At 45.0% G+C, this 24,955-nt stretch overlaps 1 protein-coding gene and 1 long non-coding RNA gene across 2 annotated transcripts in view; one reads left to right on the plus strand and one right to left on the minus strand.

The window, feature by feature from the left end:
• The window catches only part of LOC141100056 (uncharacterized), a 22,551-nt gene extending 14,815 nt beyond the window's left edge, over positions 1–7,736 (plus strand). The window contains exon 3 of the long non-coding RNA XR_012234584.1: positions 5,858–7,736. This is a non-coding gene — a long non-coding RNA (uncharacterized lncRNA). The remainder of the gene's footprint in view (positions 1–5,857) is intronic.
• A 1,517-nt stretch (positions 7,737–9,253) lies between these two features.
• RPS6KB2 (ribosomal protein S6 kinase B2) overlaps positions 9,254–24,955 on the minus strand; it is a 63,282-nt gene continuing 47,580 nt past the window's right edge. Inside the window, exons 13-15 of the mRNA XM_073588252.1 lie at positions 15,130–15,234; positions 14,943–15,037; positions 9,254–11,405 (exon numbers count right to left, since the gene is read on the minus strand). Coding sequence (XP_073444353.1) covers positions 11,294–11,405; positions 14,943–15,037; positions 15,130–15,234 — 312 coding nt within the window. The 3' untranslated portion in view covers positions 9,254–11,293. The remainder of the gene's footprint in view (positions 11,406–14,942; positions 15,038–15,129; positions 15,235–24,955) is intronic.

A 24,955-nucleotide genomic window follows, 5' to 3' on the forward strand; every position in this document is an offset into this window, starting at 1 on the left:
GAGCACTGCTAGATCCCTGCAAAATGACCTCCAGCAGGCCGCAAATATGCATTTGTCTGCACAAACGGTTAGAAACCGACTCCATGAGGATGGTCTGAGGTTCCGACGTCCACAGATGGGGGTTGTGCTCACAGCCCAACACCATGCAGGACGCTTCGCATTTGCCACAGAACACCAGGATTGGCAAATTCACCACTGGCACCCTGTGCTCTTCACAAATGAAAGCAGGTTCATATTGAGCACATGTGACAGACGTGGCAGAGTCTGGAGACGCCGTGGAGAGCGATCTGGTGCCTGCAACATCTTTCAGCATGACCGGTTTGGCAGTGAGTCAGTAATGGTGTGGGGTGGCATTTCTCTGGACGGCAGCACAGCCCTCCACGTACTCGCCAGGGGTAGCTTGAGTGCCATTAGGTACAGAGATGAAATCCTCAGACCCCTTGTGAGACCATATGCTGGTGTGGTTGGCCCTGGGTTCCTCCTAATGCAGGACAATGCCAGACCTCATGTGGCTGGAGCATATCAGCAGTTCCTGCAAGATGAAGGCATTGAAGCTATGGACTGGCCTGCCCATTCCCCAGGCCTGAATCCAATTGAGCACATCTGGGACATCATGTCTCGCTCCATCTACCAACGTCACGTTGCACCACAGACTGCCCAGAAGTTGGCGGATGCTTTAGTCCAGGTCTGGGAGGCGATCCCTCAGGAGACCATCCGCTGCCTCATCAGGAGCATGCCCAGGCGTTGTACAGTAGGGAGGTCATACAAGCACATGGAGGTCACACACAATACTGAGCCTCATTTTGACTTGTTTTAAGGATATTACATTCCACTTTTATTTTTTGTGAGACTCCAAATCCAGTCCTCCATTGTATTATAAATTTGATTTCCATTGATGATTTTTGTGTGATTTTGTCAGCACACTCAATTTTGTACAGAACAAAGTATTCAATAAGAATATTTCATTCATTGATATCTAGGACGTGTTATTTGAGTGTTCCCTTTATTTTTTTGAGGAGTGTATATGAACATATTGGCATGACTTTTTTCTAATTGTATTATGTTTTTTTGTGGGATGAATTGTAGTCTTTAATATCACCATTAATTTTACCATCGAATGAACTGGAAAACAGGAGAAAAATCCAAGTGCGGTAAAATGATGAAAAAAATCCACTCATAATTCCAAGATTATTTTGTTTATATGAGGTTGTGCAGTAAAATGGCCTGGACACTAAAAACATGGAAGTCACTTGATGCCTGACTTTCTTGAGAAATTTATTACAGGTGTAAGGTGGAGGTATGTATCACTTAAGTGCTTGTCCTCTATGATGTAAACCTGGAGTAATGCTCTAGTGCACAAAGTATTAAGAGGCTTCTTTTGTGCATCTGTGTCAGGTTTGCGGGCAGCCTGAGAGATGTGCGAGTCTGGCTATCCACATAGCCCACCTCTGGGTGTTGTTCACATGTTAAAATGGAGTCTGTTTGTTTGACACATGGTCTGTGTGTCGAGGTAAGACAGCTTCCTGTGTGGTCTTCAGACTGAGCTGGTATACTGGATGCTATTCAGCCTGTGTGTCCTGGACTGTCTCTAAAGAGACTTTATTGGAATGGTTTAATTTGTGTTGCCTGCACTGAAAGGTAGTTTGTTTTCCTTTGCTTGTGGTATGGTTTAGGAAGCACCAATAACATCAGCCTGGACCTTTTGGCTCCGCACAAGTTACCTATACTATACTCTGCGATGGGACTTTCTACCAAGTAACTAATTACCACATGTGGAGTCCAGAAAATTTTTTACCCCTAATATTGAGCAACTTGCATCTGCCTCATGGGCTTTTTGTCTTCCTCTGGATCAACATATTGGTTTATAGGTTGAACTTAATTGACTTGCGGCTTCATCCAGGTTAACCCTTTCACCACCTTGTATTTTTACATTTTTGAGTTTTCATTTTTTGCTCCCTTTCTTCCCAGAGCCATAACTTTTTAATTTTCAATCAATATGGACACGTGAGGGCTTATTTTTTGCAGAATGAATTGTACATTTGCGCAACACCATTTGTTTTATCATAAAGTGTACTGTAAAACAGGAAAAAATTAAAAGTACGGTGAAAGTGCAATTCCACAATTTATTTTTTTTACCATGTTCAGGAAAGGCTAAAACTGTCCGACAATTATGATTCTCCAGGTCATTACGGGTTTGTAGATACCATATTTATATAATACGTATTTTTTTTTAATATTTTGAAAAACTTTTTTTTAGCTTTTTACTAGCTTCAATATTCTCCCTAGGAAACTAAAAGCTGCGATCTTCTAATCGCTTGTGCTACACATAGCAGGGCTGATGCCCTGCTATGTGTAGCTAAAATGCTCATCAGCTAGGAGCGCCGGTCACTGGGCGGCGCTCAGAGTTATTCAGCAATAACAACCATAAGGGATTCCTACAGACCCCGGGGTTGTCAAGCCAACTCATCGGTGATCCGCCGTCATGTGACATGGGCAAGGTTTGTGATACGCTTCCGCCACGGGCATGTTAAATGCCAGTCTGAGACTGATCAGCATTTAACATGTTAACAGCTGTGGGTGGATTGCGATTCCACCCACGGCTGTTAGTAGCATGTCAGCTGATGAAATCAGGTGACATGTGCTGGAAAATTTGCGGTCCCCTTGCCAGAGCCAACAGCAAACAGGGGTAGATGACCTTGAACATACCTATACATCCAAGGTCATAAAGAGGTTAAAACTATGGGCCTGATTCATCAAGGTTTTCATGCCAGTATTCTGGTGTGAAAGCTTTGAAGTCGCAAAATTTTGGTGCAACTCAAGAGTTTTACCAAAAATTTGGCAACTTTTTTTTTTATTTTCACACCAGTTTCTCTCAGCTCTGACAAAATGAGCAGAGCTTAGGCGAGACTAGGAAATGGTGGGGGCAGGATGCCACAGCTCATCTAATTCAGGATCAGCTATGGCATTCCCTATGACAGAAATCTCACTCCAATACCAAACTGGAGTGAGATTTCTGGTGTGGCTCAAGGAGGCACAAGACACTTGTCACATATTCCAGATTCATGAAGAGGCATGCACCTTTTCATGAATAAGGAGTGTCTGACTCCAGCACACCCCCTCAAGAATAACATGAATGAATTGGGCCCTATGACTCTTGGAAAAAGGGGAGAGAAAAATGAAAGCACAAAAGAAAAATTTTTGCCAGGACAGGAAAGTCATTCCATTATTTTATTTGCCTTTGTAGCTACTGTCTGGCACTGGTCAATAAAGTTGAGGTTGCTGTACACTATTACATTCGTCTTTTTCGGTGACAGTTCTACTCAGTGTTTTACTATATAGTACATAAGATTACATTTTGCTTTATTGATCCAAGTGCATGACATTACATTTTTAACCCCTTTGTGACATACTAGTACGGTGCATGTCGCTTCTCTCCCTTTGATGTGGCCTCCGGCAGTGAGGCATAGAGCCGATGGTCAGATTGCCTCTATGTAGTAGAATTGCTGACTTGCTACCACTGGGTGGCGCTCACAGTAATCTGGCACTGACAACCATAGAGGTCTCCAGGAGACCTTGGGCTATCATGCCAACACAACGATGACCCACAATCACGTGACGCGAGTCACCGGTGTGCGTATTTCCGGCACGATTGCCGGAAGCACCATTTAAATACTGCTGTCAGCGTTTGATAGCAGCACTTAACTAGTTAATAGACGCGGGTGGATCACGATTCCTACCGCGGCTATTGCAGGCACATGTCAGCTGTTTAAAACAGCTGACATGTACCGGGAAAGATGTGGGCTCACCGCCAGAGCCCACATCAATGGGAAGGAGTTTGACATCGGCATACTATTACGCCCAATGTCGGAGAGGGGTTAAACTCCATTTTTCAGCACAAGCCTCCATCTTAGGGTTCGCTCACACTGGCGTATAAATCAGATAAGTGCAATCTGATAAAAAAAAATTAGATTGCACTTGGACCAATGTTATTCAATGAGGCCGTGCAGATCTGCACATTTTTTTCTCAGTTGTATTCGGCATGAGAAACAAAAAAAAGAAACGGATGACATACGGACCATCAGGGTGGAATCTGATTTTAGGGATACAATTCTGTGGCATAGAAAACTGCAAATGGTCCCATAAAAGATTTTTAGCTGCTGAATAAAAAAAAAAACAGATTGTACACGGATGAGAGAAAAAAAAAATATCCTACTCTCCTGGATACGAATGGGACCAATTTTTTTTTTTCTTTTTTCTAAACGCTAGCGGGAGTGAACCCTTACAAAGATCCCGATGCAATATTAAAATCGCCTTCTCTGTGTTACATTACAGAGCCTTTTATTCTCTGCAAATGCTGAAATTCTACTCTGTATGTCCTCTACAGTCATTTATTAATGAAAAGAGGGCCCAATACTAACTCCTGTGGTCCCTCACTGTTAGCTGAGGTCCAATAAGTGTGTTCCATTAACCCATTAATGTACTAGTTATTTTGGTTGCCCATCTGATTCCTAGCAATGCGATAGAAGGGAACCAATGGGTTGCTATGAAAGCCAGAAAGCAGTTGAAAGCTCCTGTGCCTGTCATGTGATCTCTTCTGTGACAACCAGCCTGTCGCTGGGCATCATGGAAGACTGATTTTTAATATATACAGCAATACTGCAGCATTGCCGTTTATAGCACAGGCGATCGAAGATTCAAGTCCCCTATGGGGACTAACTAATAAAGTACAAAATGTAAAAATTAGTATATATGTAACCACACATGTGGTATCGCTGCATCCAGAAAGGTCCAATCAAAATATAAAATTAAGTATTTAAGCTGAAAACACCATTGCGATTTTTCTGACCCCGCAATAACACTAAGGGTGTGCGCACACGCTGCGGATTCTGCTGCGGTGTACAGTACCATAATATCCTATGGGAAATGGAAACCGCTGTGCACATGCTGCAGATTTTTCTGCGTGGATTTGCTGCGGTTTCTAATCTGCAGAAAGAATTGACATGTTCATTCTTTCTGTGGATTCCGCTTCGGTTTACCATCTCCTCCATTGTAGAGGTGATAAACCGCACGCTAATCCGCAGATTTACCTGCGGATTTTACAAAATCCGCGCGGATCGATTCGCAGCAGAATCCGCAGCGTGTGCACACACCCTAAAAAACAAAATAAGAAGCGATCAAAGCGCAGTATGTACCTTGAAATTGTATAAATGAAAACACCAGCTCACCATGCAATAAACGAGCCCCAACACAACTCCGCTGATGGCAATATAACAAAAGTCACAAGTATAGGAAAATGGTATCAATTTTTTTTAACAAAATTCTGAATTTTTCATGCCAATTAAATAGTAAAAAAAAAACAAAACAAAAACATTTATTATGTCCGTTATCATACTGATCTGGAGACTCATGTTTCGAAGTAATTTTTAATGTACAATGAACGCTGTAAACTTATAACCAAAAAAAAACCATGGCAGAGTGCATGTCACCATTTCACTGCACTTGGATTTATTTTTCCAATTCTTATTTATTCTATATTGTAAAATGAATGGCAGGGGAAAAATTAAAACTCAAAAAATGAAAATTGGGAAGGGGTCAATAACTACTCTGTTGCCTAAGAACAGTGGTTAAACCAATGACATATGTTCACCATTCAAATACTTCTCATTCAATGTACCAACATTTTATGTTTATTTCTTTTACTTTTATAACACGTTACACCTTTACCCTTTAAAACGAATCTGTACAGCCACTCAACTGACAGGTCATGGGATTAAAAGCGTCGGAATTGTTAAATTATAGTCCGGCTAATGGTATTGTAATCTAGATACAATAAATTAATGTCACCTTTCTCTACTAGGGGACGGTCTTAGTGGGATCTTGGCTCAGTTTGCTGCCAGTTACAAAAGCTTCACACTCTGACGGTTCCAGTGACAGCACGCTGACTGTGGTCTTCCTCTTATTACTGCTCATCCTGCTCTGTGTGGCGCTCATCCTGGCATGGAAAAAACTGATTCACACTGAAGGGGGAGAAGACTACCATCCACAAGAGCTGTGGGGAAGAGCACAGGAGGTCATGCAAAATGCTAAGACTAGGTGGACTCCAGGAGAGCAAGAAGAGGACAGCACAGTAGAAGACAACCAGGATGAAGAAGATGTAGAACTAAAGGATGAAGAGCCGGATATTACAGCTTTATAATATGAAACTCCACGTTAGGAGGTCAAATTATTAAAATTTGTCAAAATATTTAAATGATTCCCATAAAAACATACATTGTTATGATGAATGCACCCTACCAATTTATACTCAACACTGAAACTATAACACCAAGACAAAAAAAAATGTTGTGGAATTATAGAACTCATAAGTTGGATAGACATGTTACAGATAGGCAGATGGTGAAAAAAATGGAAACAACGTTTTCAAAACATCTCAAATTATTCCGTTTCGAGTATGAACACCATGTGCAGAAATCTCAGCTTTTATACACCTTGGCTGCTATCAAATTATTAATGGTTGTCTGAGGACTGTTCTGCCACGCTGAATGCACTTGGGCAAATCATCAAGATCCGCTGCTAGCAGCTATCGTTGCTGATGCCGACCAATGACGTCCCAGATGTGTGCACTGGGAGAAAAGTCCGGAGATGCTGAAAACCATGTAAGCATGTTTAGACTACACCGGCTGATCAGAGTAGCACAAGCAACATGCAGTCTGACTTGCTGTATTGAAAAGCGGCTCCTGGGACACTTAGGAGAAATTCCACGACACTTCCTTCTGCTGTTGCAATTTCAATGTTGAAGAGTTTGTATATTATATTTGAATTTTTTTTTACCATATTGGGCCCCTTAGAAATTCTTGCAACCTAGGCGCAATTTGGCATAAAAACAAACCAACTGTGCTTTACTCACCGTCACTGCTCAGGTATCTGTTATCGGCTGTGTCGTTGACATTTCGTCAATAGTCTGCCAGTGATATAAGAGGCTCTGAAGGAAAGTGTTCCATCTACACGAGCAGCCTCCGAGATCAGTTTGGCTGCCACACTGTCAATGTGGTGTTAGTACCGCAGCCAATACCAGACATTAGGAACAGCGTCGGCGACTCAGTGTCGAATAATGCATTTTTTCACCTTTATATAAACTGTGCCTGGTGAACAAAATGTTTAGAAAGAGCCTAATCCTTTTAACTTTTGGGGAACTACATACAGTGATAATATCATTGAGAGACAATTCTTATGGGCAATATAACATGACAGGCTACTCTCACCATGCAATTATTGGTTATAGGGGACCAGGGCATTATTTTAGCACAAAATGTTTAACCCCATACTTGATGTCCTGGACAAAGCCAAACCTTTCTTTCAGGAATGCGCTCTTGCTTTAGTATTTAGGGCATATGTTACAGTTTCTAGTTAGTGCAAATAGTAATACACACCCTACAGAATATGCCAAGGGCAAAAATAGCTCAGATTCAGTTGACGAGAGCATCCAAAACCGACATTAATTTATAGAGTCCTTTCTGGTCTTACACAGATCAATTATGACAATACTCCAAACTACCAATGCCTGTTACTCCTATAGTCTTTTAGTGTCTTCCCCCCAACTAACCATACAGACCGATCCATCCTTCTCTCCTCTGCTCTATTAAAGTAGTGCTTTTGGCATAATGTGTGTAAATGCTGAGTCTTTACATTTCTAGGCTTGTATTATACATGTTCAAGAAATAAAAATCAAGGAGAAATTTGGGATTTGTCACTTTTTCCAAATAAATGAAGAAAATGTTCCTTGTAAAAGTACAGGTTCTAAGCAAATAGGGTTGGCTTCTCTACTGAGCCCAATGCTCTTTTCCTCTGTACAATAGAGGTCGATATCTGGTACAACGGTCATTACACAGGTGATCTAGTTCAGCTAGCGGGTGTATCTGCTCCTTTGTAACAGAAATTACAACCCAAGATCAGAAGACCTCACCAGAGTGATCATGTTTAATAGATTTCCCATATTATACCTCAAAGCCCATATATTCTAACACTAAAAATGCAGAATTCACACAACAATGGAACTTAGGAGACAAAAGCATGGCAAGTTTATCAAGCTAAATGCACAAAAATGGTCTTCCTTGACTTACACCAGAGATTTCGTGTGTTTCAGACACTTTCTGTGGTTTGTCTGACATGGGCAGGAGGGGATAGGAGTAGTGATGGGCAAACATGCTCAGATAACGACTTATCCAAGCATGCTTTGATGTTATCAGCGTATCTGGGTGTGCTCGTATATTATGTTGGAGTCCCTGCGGCTGCATGATTTATGGTTGTTAGACAGCCTCGACACGTGGGGATTCCCTAACAGCCGCAAATCATGCAGCAGCCCGTGACTCGACCATACAGTGCTGTGCAAATTAATTGGGACAAAGCATTTTTTTTTTTTTTTAATTAAAATCGTAAGTTGGTTACCAGTCAGTGATTCAAACCAGTTTTAACTGCTTTGAACAGGTGTGAGTGCCTGTGTGAGTGACTGTTCAAAGCAGTTAAAACTGGTTTGAATCACTGACTGGTAACCAACTTACGATTTTACTCAAAAAATGCTTTGTCCCAATTAATTTGCACAGCACTGTAATATACAAACACACCCAGATGCTCGGATGAGACGTCATCTGAGCACATTCACTCGTCACTAGTTGGGAGGGGAGGCAAGGCTTCTTTGTAAGGAGGGGTGGCCTAGTGGGAAGGGTAAGTGGCTTACAATGTAGCACTCCCAGCTACCTGAACCGGGCTCGGCCCATCTTCATAAGAATTCTTCATTCCAGGTACACCGAACTGAATGTTCTCCGTTAGGGACAAGAAACCAACTGATGCAAGGTGAAGGTACCATCTTTTAGCTGTAGGTTTCCTGTCCCTGATGGGCGGATCCCCCTCTCTCCGTGGTGCTGTTATGGAGGAAGGAGTTATTTAGGCTAAAGATTCCAATGTGCCAAATTTATCATCTACAAGTACAGCACCGCTCCCAGCCATCTCTTCCCAGCTCTACTGCAGGTGATTGTCAAGTCTCTCCTTCACATGTACTTAGGTAGAGACCTGTCAATCACTTCGAGCAAGACTGGGAAGAGTCGTCCGAAGTCAGACTAGTCCTGTCTCAGCATGTGCTAAAGACGTGTTTCCTGATATCAAATATGAATCAATACTATGCAATGGAAACACTTACAGCCAACACTGTGCCCATCAGATTATTAATTTTTTCAAGAATAAAACCCACAAAAATAAATTTACTGAACAATAATGCATTTTATTCTCTCTCAGAATGCAGAACACATCATCACGCCAGCGTCAAGGCCAGAATATAACACTGTTAGTTGTCCGTTTGCGACTCTTTCCCACATGCTGCTATGGTAGCGAAGATAGCCTTGCAGTTCAAACGGAGGTTAAATGATTAAAAGTATAGTTCAGGATTAGATAAAAGGGTCTGCTTTTTTCAGTGGCTGGTATTGCAGCTTATTATTTAAGTGAATAGATCTCGGCAACACCAGGCATGGCCTATGAGCAAGAGAGGAGCCAAATCAGGGGAAAAAAAAGATAACAGTATCCAATTCTGTACATTCATTGCAAAAGGAATAGCTTTTGCTCAGCAGATACCCATCAGTATCTATTGTAGCTTATGTGAAGCGTTATAAATACTCTGTAATAGTAATACATACTGTACAATGATACAATAAATAAATCTGTGTCTTCAGAAATCAGCAGCTTGGTCACTAGAATACTGGAATTTCCATACTCGCGCACCACGCACAAGTCAGTCTATACCTTTACAAAGATCAAACTCGATGTCAACATTCAAACTGCAAAACATGGAAAGTATGAGGTCTGGATTTAGAAATGGCAGCGTGCACCCAACTAGAATTTTTTTTTTATATTTATGTCACTGTAGAAAAAGGTAAGGGGATGTGGCATTGGAATTCTAAAAAAAAAAAAAAAACCTCAGTGCTTCCTTGGATCAACATTAAAAACCATCTATGAGTAAGGACTTCACGTCTGAAATGCGTAAGGTTTACATGTCCCATCCTCCTGGTGTTAATCGTGGTTTTTAATGTTAATTCAATAAAGCACTTTTTTTTATGATTCCGATGCCGGATTCCTTTACCTTTTTCTACATTGGTTGAGGATGCCTGCTATGAGGATTCATGCACTGAATATCTCCTGAATCCATAGACATTCCTTCATGGTTGGTGAGCTGATGACATTTTATCCTTCTAATGTCAATGTAGTATACCATGGCAGATCATAGTGCTCATGAAGGATAGTATGGTGATACAAAGCTACAATTGCACCTTTATATGAGTAGCATTCAGTTTGGACCATGATACTATGAGCAAGTTGCCAAATTCACATTTCTACTTCCTGGTATATGGTGGAAGGGAAGTGACTCCTAGGCCATCACGTAATGGCTTCATACTGCAGCTAATGTCTTTCGGGATATAGTCCTTAAGTGCCGCAGGAAGGCAGGGTGGGCAACCAGTGTGTGTCACAACCCCACCAGTGGGTCCTTTCTTCCCATCTTGCATGGAAATTAAGATATCTGCTTTCAACACAATGGTGGTATTTGGTGATAAAACACCATACAGTTGGATAGTTACAGTTGCTGCCCCATGTTCTACTAAATGCCCTCCAAGCGCACCTATCACCTCAGGAACCTATCACAAATGCATGGTAATGTGTAAGGTATCATGGACGTCCAGAATAATACAGGTCACATTAATCTCCTATTCCACAGGCAAACTTAATAAATGGCATCATTCATTTTTTGAAGGGGTTACCTTGTATATGTAAATACTTGCATTTTCCAGGAAATAATGCTGGAGCGGCTTTTTTTTTTTTCTCCCTTAAACTTTGCATTCTGTACTGTACCTCTAATATTCCCTCTGAAATGTAGGAATTTTTGGCACTTAGGCGTTCCCCTTATCAATGTAGTATGTTCTCACATAATCGGTCAGTACGCATAGCTGGGTGTGTAGGGAGATCCCCCTGCATAATTTATACATAGACTTCTAGAAGGAATAACAGAAGAATAACACATAAAAGATGCTCCAGCATTGTAACTCCATGAGAGATGCAAGCCATTAGTAAAGCAGACTTGTTAGAGGATAGGACAAGTCCTAATTAAGTTATACTTTTTATTAAAGTTGGTTATTTCCCTGAGTGCTCACACAGAGCTCGGAGGCGTCTGTAGCTACGACTCTGCTGTCCTCAGGAGGCGCTATGAAGAAGCCGCTGGCTTATCTCAGTGTCTTGTTTTGGAGGTTAGTCTGGCTCATATGCCTTTACGGCCTTTAGTTTTCCGTCCCCTTGATGAAATTGGAAGTGGTTGCGAGGATTCTTGGGGCTTCACTTCATACTGAGGAGTAGGAGGCATACTTCCAGGACTGCAATATAATTTGGAAAATCAGAACACGTTATTCGTCATGATTCATGCACACAACATATAAGAACATGATTTCAGTCACCTTTACACCCTTAAAGACGAAACCTTCAAGAAGAACCTGAAGACCCACCTGTTCCGACAAGCCTACAGCCTGCAATGATCCTCGGTCTACTGAACCACAGCAAGACCTGCTCTACCCTCTCCTACTGTATCCTCACCCATCCCTGTAGACTGTGAGCCCTCACGGGCAGGGTCCCCCCTCCTTATGTACTTGTGTGTCCCTTGTCTTACACATGTTTATTATACTTGTCTATATTTCCCCTTTTCACATGTAAAGCGCCATGGAATAAGTGGCGCTATATAAATTTATAATAATAATTCCCATCTCAAAGATCCTACCCCAATATGTAGTAGGTGAATAATAATATTAGCAAATACCTCCAATTAGGATTGGTGTATAGTTCTTCTGATTCGCTATGTCACTTACTCCATTTATAGGGCATTGCAGTAGCTTAGGTATCCATGGTTACAACCACTAACCATGAATACCTAAGCTACTGCAATGCTCTGCACATGTCGTAAGCGTTCTAGCCAATCAGAAGAACTACATAAGATTTCTAATTATTATTATACCACTACCTAATAGGATCTTGTAGATGGGAATACCCGTTACAGGGAACCTGTCAGCTGTTTTGACCGCTATTAGATGCCTGCAAAAGAAGAAAAATAACTTTTATTATACTCACTCGGGGGGGGGGGTGGTCCAACGGGTAACGCAGGTCCGGCGCCTCCCATCTTCTTGCAACGCCACGCTCCTGCTTGCTTCATGGCTCCCCGGCATAGCGCTCTTGCGCAAAGCAAATTCCTGCAGTGCGCAGGCGCTGGGTCTCTCTGACCTTTCCCAGCACCTGTGCACTGCAGTACTTTGCTCTGCCCCCAACAGGGCAGATAAGTACACCTGTGCAGGAAAGCGATGCCGGGGAGGCATCGCAAAAAGATGGGAAGCGCCGGACCAGGACCTGAGACACCCATCGTACTGGACCGCCCACCCGATTGAGTATGATAACAGTTATTTTTCTTATCTTGCAGGTTGGATCGGGGGCTTACCTAGAGCATTATAGAATGCTGTAGATAAGCCCTGAAAGGCGGTGGCCGCATCTTATAGCGGCCAAAACCGCTGACCGGTTCGCTTTAAGGACCAAATCTGCAGGATTTTGTGGTGTCACTGGTACACATGGCTCTGTTCACATTGGAGTCATGGTCTTCAGGACTGACCCATCAATGTAAAATCCTCTAGTAAGTAACTTCCAGAGTACAGTCCCCTATATACAGACCGATGTGACTTTCTATATGTGGATTTAACATGTGTAATTACAAATTAGAGAATGTCAATGACAGTAGATTGAGTAAAGTAAAGGAGAGCGCAACGTCATCAGCCGTCTTAACCGCAAGGCATTACTGGGACCGCGAGGCCGGGCGCATAGAAAGGAGATCGGACGCCGTCGGAAGGTAGGTGAGTATATAACTATTTTTTATTTTAACAGAGACCATGCATACCAGGATGGGGGGTGAGGGGGACCACGTATACCAGCAAAGGGGGGGGGGGGGGGGGGGGACCATGCATACCAGGATAGGGGGGTGAGGGTGACCATGCATACCAGGATAGAGGGGGGTGACCATGTATACCAGGAAAGGGAGGTGAGGGGACCATGCATACCAGGAAAGGGGGGTGAGGGGACCATGCTTACCAGGATTGGGGGGTGAGAGGACCATGCATTCCAGGATTGGAGGGTGAGGGACCATGCTTACCAGGATTGGGGGTGAGAGGACCACGCATATCAGGATTGGAGGGTGAGGGGACTATGCATATCAGGATTGGGGCATCAGGGGACCATGCATACCAGGAAAGGGGGGTGACAGGACCATGCATACCAGGAAAGGGGGGTGAGGGGGACCATGCTTACCAGGATTGGGGGTGAGAGGACCATGCATTCCAGGATTGGAGGGTGAGGGGACCATGCATTCCAGGATTGGGGGGTGAGGGGTACCATGCATATCAGGATTGGGGGGTGAGACGACCATGCACATCAGGATTGGGGGGTGAGAGGACCATGCATATCAGGATTGGGGGTGAGGGGACCATGCATATCAGGATTGGAGGCGAGGGGACCATGCATACCAGGATAGGGGGGTGAGGGATACCATGCATATCAGGATTCGGGGGGTGAGAGGACCATGCATACCAGGATAGGGGGGTGAGGGGACCATGCATGTCAGGATTCGGGGGGTGAGAGGACCATGCATACCAGGATAGGGGGGTGAGGGGTACCATGCATGTCAGGATTCGGGGGGTGAGAGGACCATGCATATCAGGATTGGGGGGTGCATTATTATTAAAACTTCATAAATAAACTACATACATATTCTAGAATACCTGATGCGTTAGAATAGGGCCACCATCTAGTTAGATTATAATTATTACTTAATAATTATATCAATTAACGCTCACACAGGCCTGTCAGGGAACCAAAAGTTCTACTTTTAGAAGAACCAAATGAAACGAGATCATACATTGTAACACACTTGATTCACTGTTAGGAGGTGCTCATCAGATTGGATTTTGCAGCGCACATGTTGGGGTAGCCTCTATATTTGGCTGAGCACTCCTCCAATCCGAATAAGATGGTTTATAATTAAAGAGGGATCCTACTTGACCGTTAAATGGTATGACATGGCCCTGGAGAATTAAGAAAGGCACATTTTGTCATTGCAGATGGGCACACACAAACTGGCCAATTTATGTGTGAAGTAGCTCAATTTTATAAGTATTGTCTATATAGCAGTAATGTATTCAATGTGTGCATGTATCATGGCACAGGTACAGAAAAAAAAATGCAAAATGAAGTATGTGCTACAATGTATTTTCTCATTTACGTTTGTTTACCTAAAAATAAACTTTCGGTTCTCAGGCTTGTTTTTGCATCACCATATTTTTTTCTTTGCCATGGCTGCATGAGACTTCGTTTTATGCAGGATAAAGTGAAATGGCGCTATTTTAGTGTGCATATAAATTACTGTTTAATTTTTCTTTGTGACACAGAGCCAGAATTTTTTTTTTTTCAAGTTTCTTTTTACATTAAATAATCTACACACTCACATATATGTCATGTAAAGATTAAGAAACACTCTTCGTATACAAAGAGAAAATATGAAAGCCACATCAGACAATCTAACGGGTAGCAAAACAAGCAGTGAAGAGTGCAGGAAACAGAACCCCACCACTCATACTGCACAGACTACTGAAGACCGTGACAGCTTTTACACTGGGGAGAGAAGTGGAAACTTACTCATTAGAGGACAAATAGTGACTTCCTGAAGACCTGGTCTAAGCTGCTCACGGGGACACGGAGACCAACATAAAATGTAATGGCAATGGTGCATAACATTTAAAAAATTCTACATAATCCATTTCACTTTCATCACTCATTAAAATATGCCTGACCAAATCACCAAAATAAGAAAGAAAAAAAGTACTCGCCTCTGAGGCTGAGGACGGGGTGATTGATGCCACGACTGGAAGCTGAAGACCTCTCGAAGACTGTCCAAAACAGATGGGGCTATGTAGGTGAAACCCTAAATGATAAAAATTATCAGTATAAAACCCCCCAGTAAGAATAGATTTATAGAAGAACTGTTGCTCCACTTTCAAGTAAGCCACCACTTACCAAGAAGGCCTGGTTTGCACTCTCACTGATGATTGCATCAGGACTATCTACAGGCGTTTGTCTGGTGAAGTGGGAACCGAAGTGACTTGCATCATCCTCAGAAAGCTACAAGAGAGCAGGAAAGACTATTGCTTTTCATGCCCTGCAAAAACTAAAATCCCTCCTTGCCTTTTGAAGATTAGTATAAAGCTTAATAGCGGACATGTCCCATTATTTACACAATAATCACCATCTCATACTCCAGAAGACATTATAGGGTTAATGTCATAAAATTACAAAAGCACCCAGAAAGTCTCATACTCATAAGTGACCGATGTGGCCTGTGCAGAATCGACGGACATTCAATCACCGATTAATGGTTTTATGTGATCACCATATACTGGCTACCTATCCACAGGATAGGTCATCAATATTAGATTGGTGGAGGCTCATAAATGGGAAAAATACAGCTCTGCACTAATTAGGTGTACCGATGGGGTCCAAACCCTTTAAAATATATATATATAAAAAAAAAAAAAAAAAATGGAAACAAGCACTCAATTAAATGCGATTTATTCACTCCAAGAATTTTGTATTAACAGATTTTTTTGCTGTTTCCGTCTCACTGACCATCATCAGTTATACACATTTCAGTATGCAAATGCAGGAACCAGTTAATGGATGAGCGGTAAGAAGCTAAATCACCACATCCATCAGTGAGACCAAAACGTCAAAAGTAAATGGAAACTCATTGACCGGAGCTCCACTGTGCAGATCCATTCAATGTGTAGTGGCCACTGCTGGGCACTGCAGAACAGGTCATTGGTAAACCAGGCGATGTTCTGCAGTAGCTGGCCATGGCCAGTAGTGTCGGTGCGACTCTGTTCAGTGAGTTTACGTCAGGCCAACTGTAGAGCTTGTAAAGACTGGTCACTGAGGGTGTTGGATCCCTTACAGATCTGAAATTGATGATCTATCCTAAGAATAGTTCATCAAGAACTGTTGACTACTTTAAAGAGGTTGCCCACTACTTTCTCATTGATGTCTAATCCTTAGGATATGTTAAAATCTGATCAGTTGGGGTCAGATACCTGGCACCTCCGCCAATCAGCCGCTCTCTGTCAGTGGCAGCCACAGGCCAAATTTGCCCAATAACGGAGCTGCTCCGTCTTCTGATAGTGGCTGCGGCTGGGTACTGCACATAAGCCTCCTATTGATTTGAATAGGACAACTGCTGATCGGCGGGGGTGCAGAGTGTCGGACCCCAACCGATCAGACATTGATTTTAAGGATGGGTCATCAATGGTAAGGTAGTTGACAACCACTAAGTCTAAGGTTACAGACCAATTCTAGTGCAGTTGTCATATTTAAACAAATCCTGCAGGTTACCGTTATCCATATGACCTTTGAGAGAATATGGAGCTCACAGAAGAGTGTACATCTTTTTATTTTAGAGGCATTCTTCTCTGGCAGACTTGAGACTGCCATATATTACATGCACAACTATTCATCTGGATGCAAGTTTGTTACAAGTACGTTTGGTTCAGGGTGTAATTTTGGACATTTGGACAAACTGTTGGATTTTCGTGCTAAACCCAAAAGACACAGTAAAAAATACTTTGTGCGCTTTGATAATGATGTCGCCCTATCCTACTCCTACGACTAGACTGTCTATTTACAGCGGTGAGTACATAATTTGTTGCACATGTGTCATGAGCTCAACTTGCAAACCTAATGTCTGGGTGACATATCAGAATAAAATGGGCAGGAAAATCTCTCCTATTCACTATCGAGATAAAGTCCGACTTGCAGGCCACCATTTGGTGTTCCTCTGCTCCGTTTACGTATAACCGGTATAGAGTAATGGAATTGGAAGGTCTCGGGGAATTTGTAAATTGGCAATAGCTGCGTTGTTGGAAAAACAATAGTAGGTCCAGTGAAAAGAAAAAGAGTAAGTCTCTTTAAAATGTAATTGGGGGAGCTGAGGGGCTTGTTTCTCCTACCTACAGTTAGGTCCATATATATTTGGGCAGAGACATTTTTCTAATTTTGGTTCTAGACATTACCACAATGAATTTTAAACAAAACAATTCAGATGCAGTTGAAGTTCAGACTTTCAGCTTTCATTTGAGGGTATCCATATTAAAATTGGATGAAGGGTTTAGGAGTTTCAGCTCCTTAACATGTCTCACCCTGTTTTTAAAGGGACCAAAAGTAATTGGACAATTGACTCCAAGGCAATTTCATGCACAGGTGTGGGCAATCCCTTCATTATGTCATTCTTAATTAAGCAGATAAAAGGCCTGGAGTTGATTTGAGGTGTGGTGCTTGCATTTGGAAGGTTTTGCTGTGAAGGAAACAAGCGGTCAAAGGAGCTCTCCATGCAGGTGAAACAAGCCATCCTTAAGCTGTAAAAACAGAAAAAACCCATCCGAGAAATTGCTACAACATTAGGAGTGGAAAAATGTACAGTTTGGTACATGCTGAGAAAGAAAGCAAGCACTGGTGAACTCATCAATGCAAAAAGACCTGGGCGCCCACAGAAGACAACAGTGGTGGATGATCGCAGAATAGTCTCCATGGTGAAGAGAAACCCCTTCACAACAGCCATCCAAGTGAACAACACTCTCCAGGAGGTAGGCGTATCAATATCCAAATCTACCATAAAGAGAAGACTGCATGAAAGAAAATACAGAGGGTTCACTGCACAGTGCAAGCCACTCAAACAGCAAGAATAAAAAGGCTAGACTGGACTTTGCTAAAAAAACATCTAAAAAAGCCAGCACAGTTCTGGAAGAACATTCTTTGGACAGATGAAACCAAGATTAACCTGTAACCAGAAGGATGGCAAGAGAAAAGTATGGAGAAGGTGTGGTACAGCTCATGATCCAAAGCATACCACATCATCTGTAAAACACGGCGGAGGCAATGTGATGGCTTGGGCATGCATGGCTGCAAGTGGCACTGCGTCACTAGTGTTTATTGATGATGTGACACAGGACAGAAGCAGCCGAATAAATTCTGAGGTATTCAGAGCCATACGGTGTGCTCAGATCCAGCCAAATGCAGCCAAACTGATTGGTGGTCGTTTCATACTACAGATGTACAATGGCCCAAAACATAAAGCCAAAGAAACCCAGGAGTTTTTTAAAGCAAAGAAGTGGAATATTCTTGAATGGCCAAGTCAGTCACCTGATCTCAACCCAATTGAGCATGCATTTCACTTGTTAAAGACTAAAATTCAGACAGAAAGGCCCACAAACAAACAGCAACTGAAAACCACCGCAGTGAAGGCCTGGCAGAGCATCAAAAAGGAGGAAACACATTGTCTGATGATGTCCATGAGTTCAAGACTTCAGGCAGTCATTGCCAACAAAGGGTTTTCAACCAAGTACTAGAATAGCTTAGTTACTTACCGATTCGGGAGGTGGATTCGTATCCCTCATGGGCTGATTCACAGGAGGTGATTTGCTCCTCGCAGTCGACTTGCGCCGCTGCGTGGAGTGGCTACTGGACCGGCCCTCTCGCCAGTCCTTTTCTTTTTGCTGGCGCTGGTGCCTGTGCTGCTGCTCCTTATGCTGCATTGGCTGCTCCTCATGCTGGTCGCTGTACTCCATCTCTATAGGACGCTTCCAGCAGGGAGCAGCTTCCACTTCTTTTTAAAACTCCCAGGCGCTGACGTCACCTCCTCTCCCAGCCTGCACCGCTGTGCCCCCCGTCTTCCTTCTACTTCTGGGGCAGCGCTATATTGGTACACCTCTGTACCGCGTGCTGCTCGATCCTGTACCGGCGTCCCTCCAGCCCCATTCTCCTTCGGAGCGGCGGCTCGGTCCTCCCCGCCCGCTCACCCTGTACAGCCCCTCGGCAACAGTGGTGGCGGCTTCAGGTACCGACCCCGCCGCGGCAGGGGCCTCCCCACTGCCAGGATCACGGACGGGATGGCCCTGGCTCTTCTTCTTAAGGCAAGCCTGCCTGCTGCAGGATCCACGGGTCACCCGTCAAGGACAGGAACCCAACTGGGGGGCGGAGGAGAGGCGCCGCCTTTTAATCTGTAGGTTCCTGTCCTTGATGGGCGGACCCCCTCTCTCCGTGGTGCTGTCATGGGTGAGAGAGAAAGTCTTAGTTACTCACCGGTTAACGGTATTTTTCGGAGTCCATGACAGCACCACCTGAGAGAGGGGATCCGCCCTTCCTAGGAACAGGAAAACCTACAGATACAAAAGGGCGGCACCTCTCCCACGCATCAGTTGGATTACAGAGCATAAAAGAGGACCTCCAAGGTTAATGCATGATTATATGTACAACAATATTAATACTTAAATTTTTATCACCCGTGGATACGTACAAAGGGAAGACGTGCACACCCAAATTGACTAAGGGAAGGGAATCTATGGGTGCTGTCATGGAATCCGAAAAATACCGTTAACCGGTGAGTAACTAAGACTTTATTCGGTCGTCCATGACAGCACCACCTGAGAGAATTACAGAGAGTAATCACTACTTTAGGGGGGGGGACTACAGCGTGCAGAACCCTGATACCGAAGGAGAGGTCTGCAGAAGCACCCAAGTCTAGCCGATAATGACTATAAAAAGTGCTCGGAGAGGACCAAGTGGCCGCCTTACAAATCTGGTCGATGGAGACTTCCGATCTCTCGGCCCACGAGGTCGCCACGGCTCTGGTGGAATGCGCCTTCAATTTCTCCGGAGCTACTCTACCTTTTGAGGTATAAGCTAACGAGATTGCTTCTCTAATCCATCTGGCTAGTGTACTTTTGGACACCCTAAGACCTTTCCTAGGGCCTTGGTAGGAGACAAAGAGGGCATTGTCCTTCTTCCAGGGATCGGTAGCCGCTAGATACTCTAAGAGGCATCTCCTAACATCTAAAGTGTGTAGCTTCTCCTCTTTCTCATTAGTTGGTTTAGGGAGGAAGGATGGGAGGACTATTTCCTGCGACCTATGAAAGCTGGAGGCTACTTTTGGTAAATACGCTGGGTCAGGTCTAAGTATTACCCTATCCTCTATTACCTGAAGAAAAGGTGGGCGCCTAGACAATGCCTGAATGTCGCTTACCCTACGGGCTGACGTTATGGCTATCAGGAAAGCTATCTTGAGGGACAGGCTCCTAATAGAGGCTGACGAGATGGGTTCAAATGGCGCTTCTGTCATAGCTGTGAGGACTAGGTTCAAATCCCATGGCGTGAGTCTATTCTTTACTATTGGTCTGGATCTACTTGCTGCTTTGATAAACCTATTGACCCAGTAATTAGCCGCGATGTTGCAGCCAAAGAGGGCCCCTAAGGCGGATACCTGTACTTTAAGGGTACTGGTGGAGAGACCCAGGTCCAGCCCTTTTTGTAAAAATTCCAAGATCTGGCCTATAGGGACGGAATCATCAGTATTTATATTTGAGCTTTGGAGGAATCTTTTCCAAATTCTGACGTAAATCTTAGTCGTCACCACTTTCCTACTTTTTAGTAGAGTGTTAATTGGTCTGGGGAGAAGCCTTTACTTTTTAGCAGTGACCGCTCAAATTCCACGCCGTGAGATGAAGGCCAGCCACCTGAGGGTGGAAGACCGGGCCCTGGGACAGAAGGTCCGGGATGTCCGGGAGAACCCAAGGATCGTCTACGGACATGATCCTGAGGCTCGAGAACCATGCTCTTCTGGGCCAGAACGGGGCGATGACTATGACCCTTGCCCTGTCCTTCCTTATCTTCCTCAACACCAGAGGAAGCAGAGATAGGGGAGGAAAGGCGTAGGCTAGCCTGAAGTCCCACTTTATCAGTAGCGCATCTACTGCCTGAGGAGTCTCCCTGGGGTTTAGGGAGCAAAACTGTCTCGTTTTCGAGTTCTCCTTGGTGGCGAATAGATCCACCTCTGGTTGACCCCATCTCTGCACGATCCGAACGAAAATGGAGGTGTTTAAGGCCCACTCTCCTTGTTTTAACAGATTGCGGCTTAGGAAATCTGCCGCGACGTTCTCTTTCCCTCTTATGTGAAGAGCCGTGAGAGATAAAAAATGCCGCTCTGCTAGCTGGAACAACTGTCCTGCCACATTCATCAGAGTTTTGGATCGAGTTCCGCCTTGGTGGTTGATATAGGCCACGGCCACTCGATTGTCCGAGAGTACTCGTACGTGATGGCCCTGTAGATACATAAGGAGCTCTTTAGCTGCGTGTACTACCGCTGTCAATTCTTTCAAATTAGAAGACATTTGTATCTGATCCCGTTCCCATAGGCCCTGGACCAGAATTTCTTCCATATGCGCCCCCCAACCGGAAGGACTTGCATCCGTGGTGACCACGCGGGTAATGTTATACTCCCAAGGGACCCCTCTAGACAAATTATTTCTTTCTAGCCACCACTCCAGGGACTCTATTGTGCTTCTGGATAAGGTCAGTCAACCTTCTAAGTTACCCCCAAGAATTCTCTGATACCATAAAACTTCGCCCTGTAGAGTTCTCGTATGAACTTGGGCCCACTGGACCGCGGGGATGCAGGACGAGAGGGAACCCAACAGGGACATGGCTTTCCTGAGGGACATGGAGGGGTTGTTGGAAGCGTTCAGGACCCGGCCATGCAGGTGCAGCAGCTTCTCTGGGGGCAGACGGCATTCCTGCTTCTTAGAATCTAGGGTTAGGCCTAAAAATTGTTGAATTTTTAATGGCTGCAAACGGGATTTTTTGATATTAAGAAGCCATCCCAACCGCTCTAGAGCCGCCGTTGTTTTCTGTAATTGTTCTAAACACTGCTCGGCTGAACTGCCTATTATAAGGAGGTCATCTAGATAGGGAACGACTAGAATGTTTAGCTCGCGCAGATGGGCCATCACCTCTGCCATCACTTTGGTGAATACTCGGGGCGCAACTGCCACCCCGAAGGGTAAGGCCGCGTACTGGAAGTGCTGGATTGACCCCTCCAACTGAACCGCCAGTCTAAGGAAAGGTTGGTGTGCTAGACATATGGGTATATGATAGTAAGCGTCTTTCAGATCTAGGACCACCATGAAGCAGTTTTGAAACAGCATTTTTATTGCGGTGTTAATAGTTTCCATTTTAAACGGACGTACGACCAAGAATTTATTGAGGGCTTTTAGGTTAAATATAGCCCTAAATGAGTCGTCCGGTTTACGGACCAAGAACAGGGGGGAATAGAAGCCTTTCTTCCTCTGGAACTCTCGTCAGGACTTTTTTGTCCAGTAGCTCGAGGACCTCGGTCTCCAGGGCAGCTTGTTCTAGCGGGGAAGATTTGAGCGGAGTTACCCTGAACCGATCTTGGGGAACGCAGGAGAACTCTAGGTGCAGTCCTTTAGCTATCACCCCCAGTATCCAGCTGCTATTTGAGATTCTGGCCCAGGCCGGGTAGAAGGCAGATAATCTTCCTCCTACCGGAGCCACTAGTCATTGGGGCGGCTTCTTATTATCCCGTGATGGACCTTCTTGGCGCCCCCCTCCTCCGAACATGAAGCCCGTACCTCTGGTTTTCTTGTTGTCCCATCTGTTCTGATCTCTGGCCTGCCTCCTGCGGGAATACCCTTTCCTAGAAAAGGGACGTCTCCAGGATGTATTCGGCAGACTCGGAAATTTCTTTTTCTCATCCCCGGCTTTCTCTAACAGTTCATCTAGGACGGGGCCGAACAAGTATTCACCCTCACAGGGGATAGAACAGAGACGGGACCTGGTTTGGATATCTCCCGGCCAGCATTTTAACCAGAGGGCTCTTCAGGCCGAATTAGACAAACTTGCAGACCTGGCCGCCATTCTTACTGAGTCTGCCGAGGCATCTGCCAGAAAGGCAGCAGCATTCTGGATAATTGGAAGAGACTTACGGATGGAAGCTCGCGAGGTTCCCTCCTTTAGCTGGGAGTCCAATTGATCCAGCCAAACCATCATGGATCTGGCTGCGCACGTGGCTGCTATTGCTGGCCTTAGGGCGCCTGCTGACATCTCCCATGTGCCCTTTAAAAAGGAATCTGCCTTTTTATCTAGAGGGTCTTTAAGGGAGGCCATGTCGTCGAAGGGTATAGATGACTTTTTGGAGGCCTTAGCTACCGCTGCATCCAGCTTGGGGGCCTTATCCCATCGACTTACTATTGGGTCCTCAAAGGGGTATCTTCGCTTGAAAGCAGGCGGCATAGAACCCCTTTTTTCTGTTTTTTCCACTCCCTGTCTATCAGGCTCTGGACTCTTTCGTTTAATGGAAAAGTCTTTTGCTTTCTGGGGTCTAGACCCCCGAACATAATGTCCTGAGCAGACAGTTCTGTCTTTTTTTCTTCTATCCCCATGGTTGACCTTATGGTTCTAATTAATTTATCCATTTGGTCCAAGGGAAAACAGAACCGGCTGGAATCCTCTTCGGAAGAAGAAGAGGAGGCCGAGGACTCTAAGGAGATATCTTCCCTCCTAGGGCCGACTGAAGATTCTGAGCCTGAAACACTAGCCCGTCTTCTTTTAGAAGAATCTTCTTTTGATAGGGCTTTTAGTTCAGTCCTGATTAACTGCCTCAGGTCTGTAGCGAAGCTTGGAGCTTCTTCCGCTACCTGCATAAATAGGGAAGAGTGTAAGAGTCTGATACTCCACTCACGTTCTACCCCTCATCTCCGTCCCTACCGTCTGTCTCACGCAAGACTGACACAATCTCTTAGGGTGCCCATCTGGTAAGGGGCAACTACAGAGGGCACATTCCTTGTGCTTCTGCTTCCCTGTGGCCTTCTTCCCCTGAGAATCAAAAAACATAAGGGGACACTGCATCAGGGTACATTCTCGCAGATCTCTTACCCTTGCAGATGAGGACAGGTACCGGATCATGGGGGGCTGCAGGAGGATCCTTTGACCTAGAGGAACTACTGTGGCTCTGTCCACTCGAACGTCCCTCCTTCCGCCTCTTAGGCTGGTCACTGGGGTGCTTTGCCACGGGCTGCACCTCTTGTGGGTCCATGGGGGCTTCTGTTGTGTCCATCGCTGGGCCTCCAGAAGCACCTCAGCAGCAATGCCTTCTGTCTTAAGAAGGCTTCCCCTCCGGATCAGCAGGAACTCTGTCCGGCGTTCGGGCCCCCCATTGGACAGCTCCTCGCGATCCTCTCCCTCCCCTTCAGGTGCCCGGCCCCCTCAGGCGGCGGGCGTCCACAACAACCAGAAGTCGACCGGCATCCGACTTCCGGTTTCGGCGCTAGGCCCCGCCCCCTCCGCCGCGTCACTTCCGCCGCGCGACAGAGGCCGCGGGGACGCGCGGCAAAGGGCTAGCACTGCGCCGCCGGCTCGGAACCGCCGCTCCCTTTGTGGGACACCGCCGGCGGCGCCCGCCCAAACGGACCGCACCCCCGGGGGAAGGAGACACAGGGGGACCCGCTTACCTCACCGGCCCCATGGAGAAGGCGCCCACCGGACCCTACCTCCGCCTGCTCTTACCACTGCCGTGGAAATCCTACCCGGACCCACCGTGGCGCATCCAGGGCCCCCAGCGAGACCGAGGTAGGAGAACCCCCCGCTACCTGAGTCGGTCCGCTGGCCTGGGAATTCAGTTATCCATGACGGACGATCTGTAGGGAGTTCTGTCCTTGTTAGGAACAGGAAACCAACTGATGCGTGGGAGAGGTGCCGCCCTTTTGTATCTGTAGGTTTTCCTGTTCCTAGGAAGGGCGGATCCCCTCTCTCAGGTGGTGCTGTCATGGACGACCGAATAAATGAACATTTCATTTACAATTATTTAAATCTGTCCAATTACTTTTGGTCCCTTTAAAAACAGTGTTGCACATGTTAAGGAGCTGAAACTCCTAAACCCTTCATGCAATTTTAATGTGGATACCCTCAAATGAAAGCTGAAAGTCTGAACTTCAACTGCATCTGA

Source organism: Dendrobates tinctorius, unplaced genomic scaffold (assembly GCF_039654945.1).
Source record: "Dendrobates tinctorius isolate UK_male_01 unplaced genomic scaffold, ASM3965494v1 ptg000103l, whole genome shotgun sequence".
Taxonomy (NCBI): Eukaryota; Metazoa; Chordata; class Amphibia; order Anura; family Dendrobatidae; genus Dendrobates; species Dendrobates tinctorius.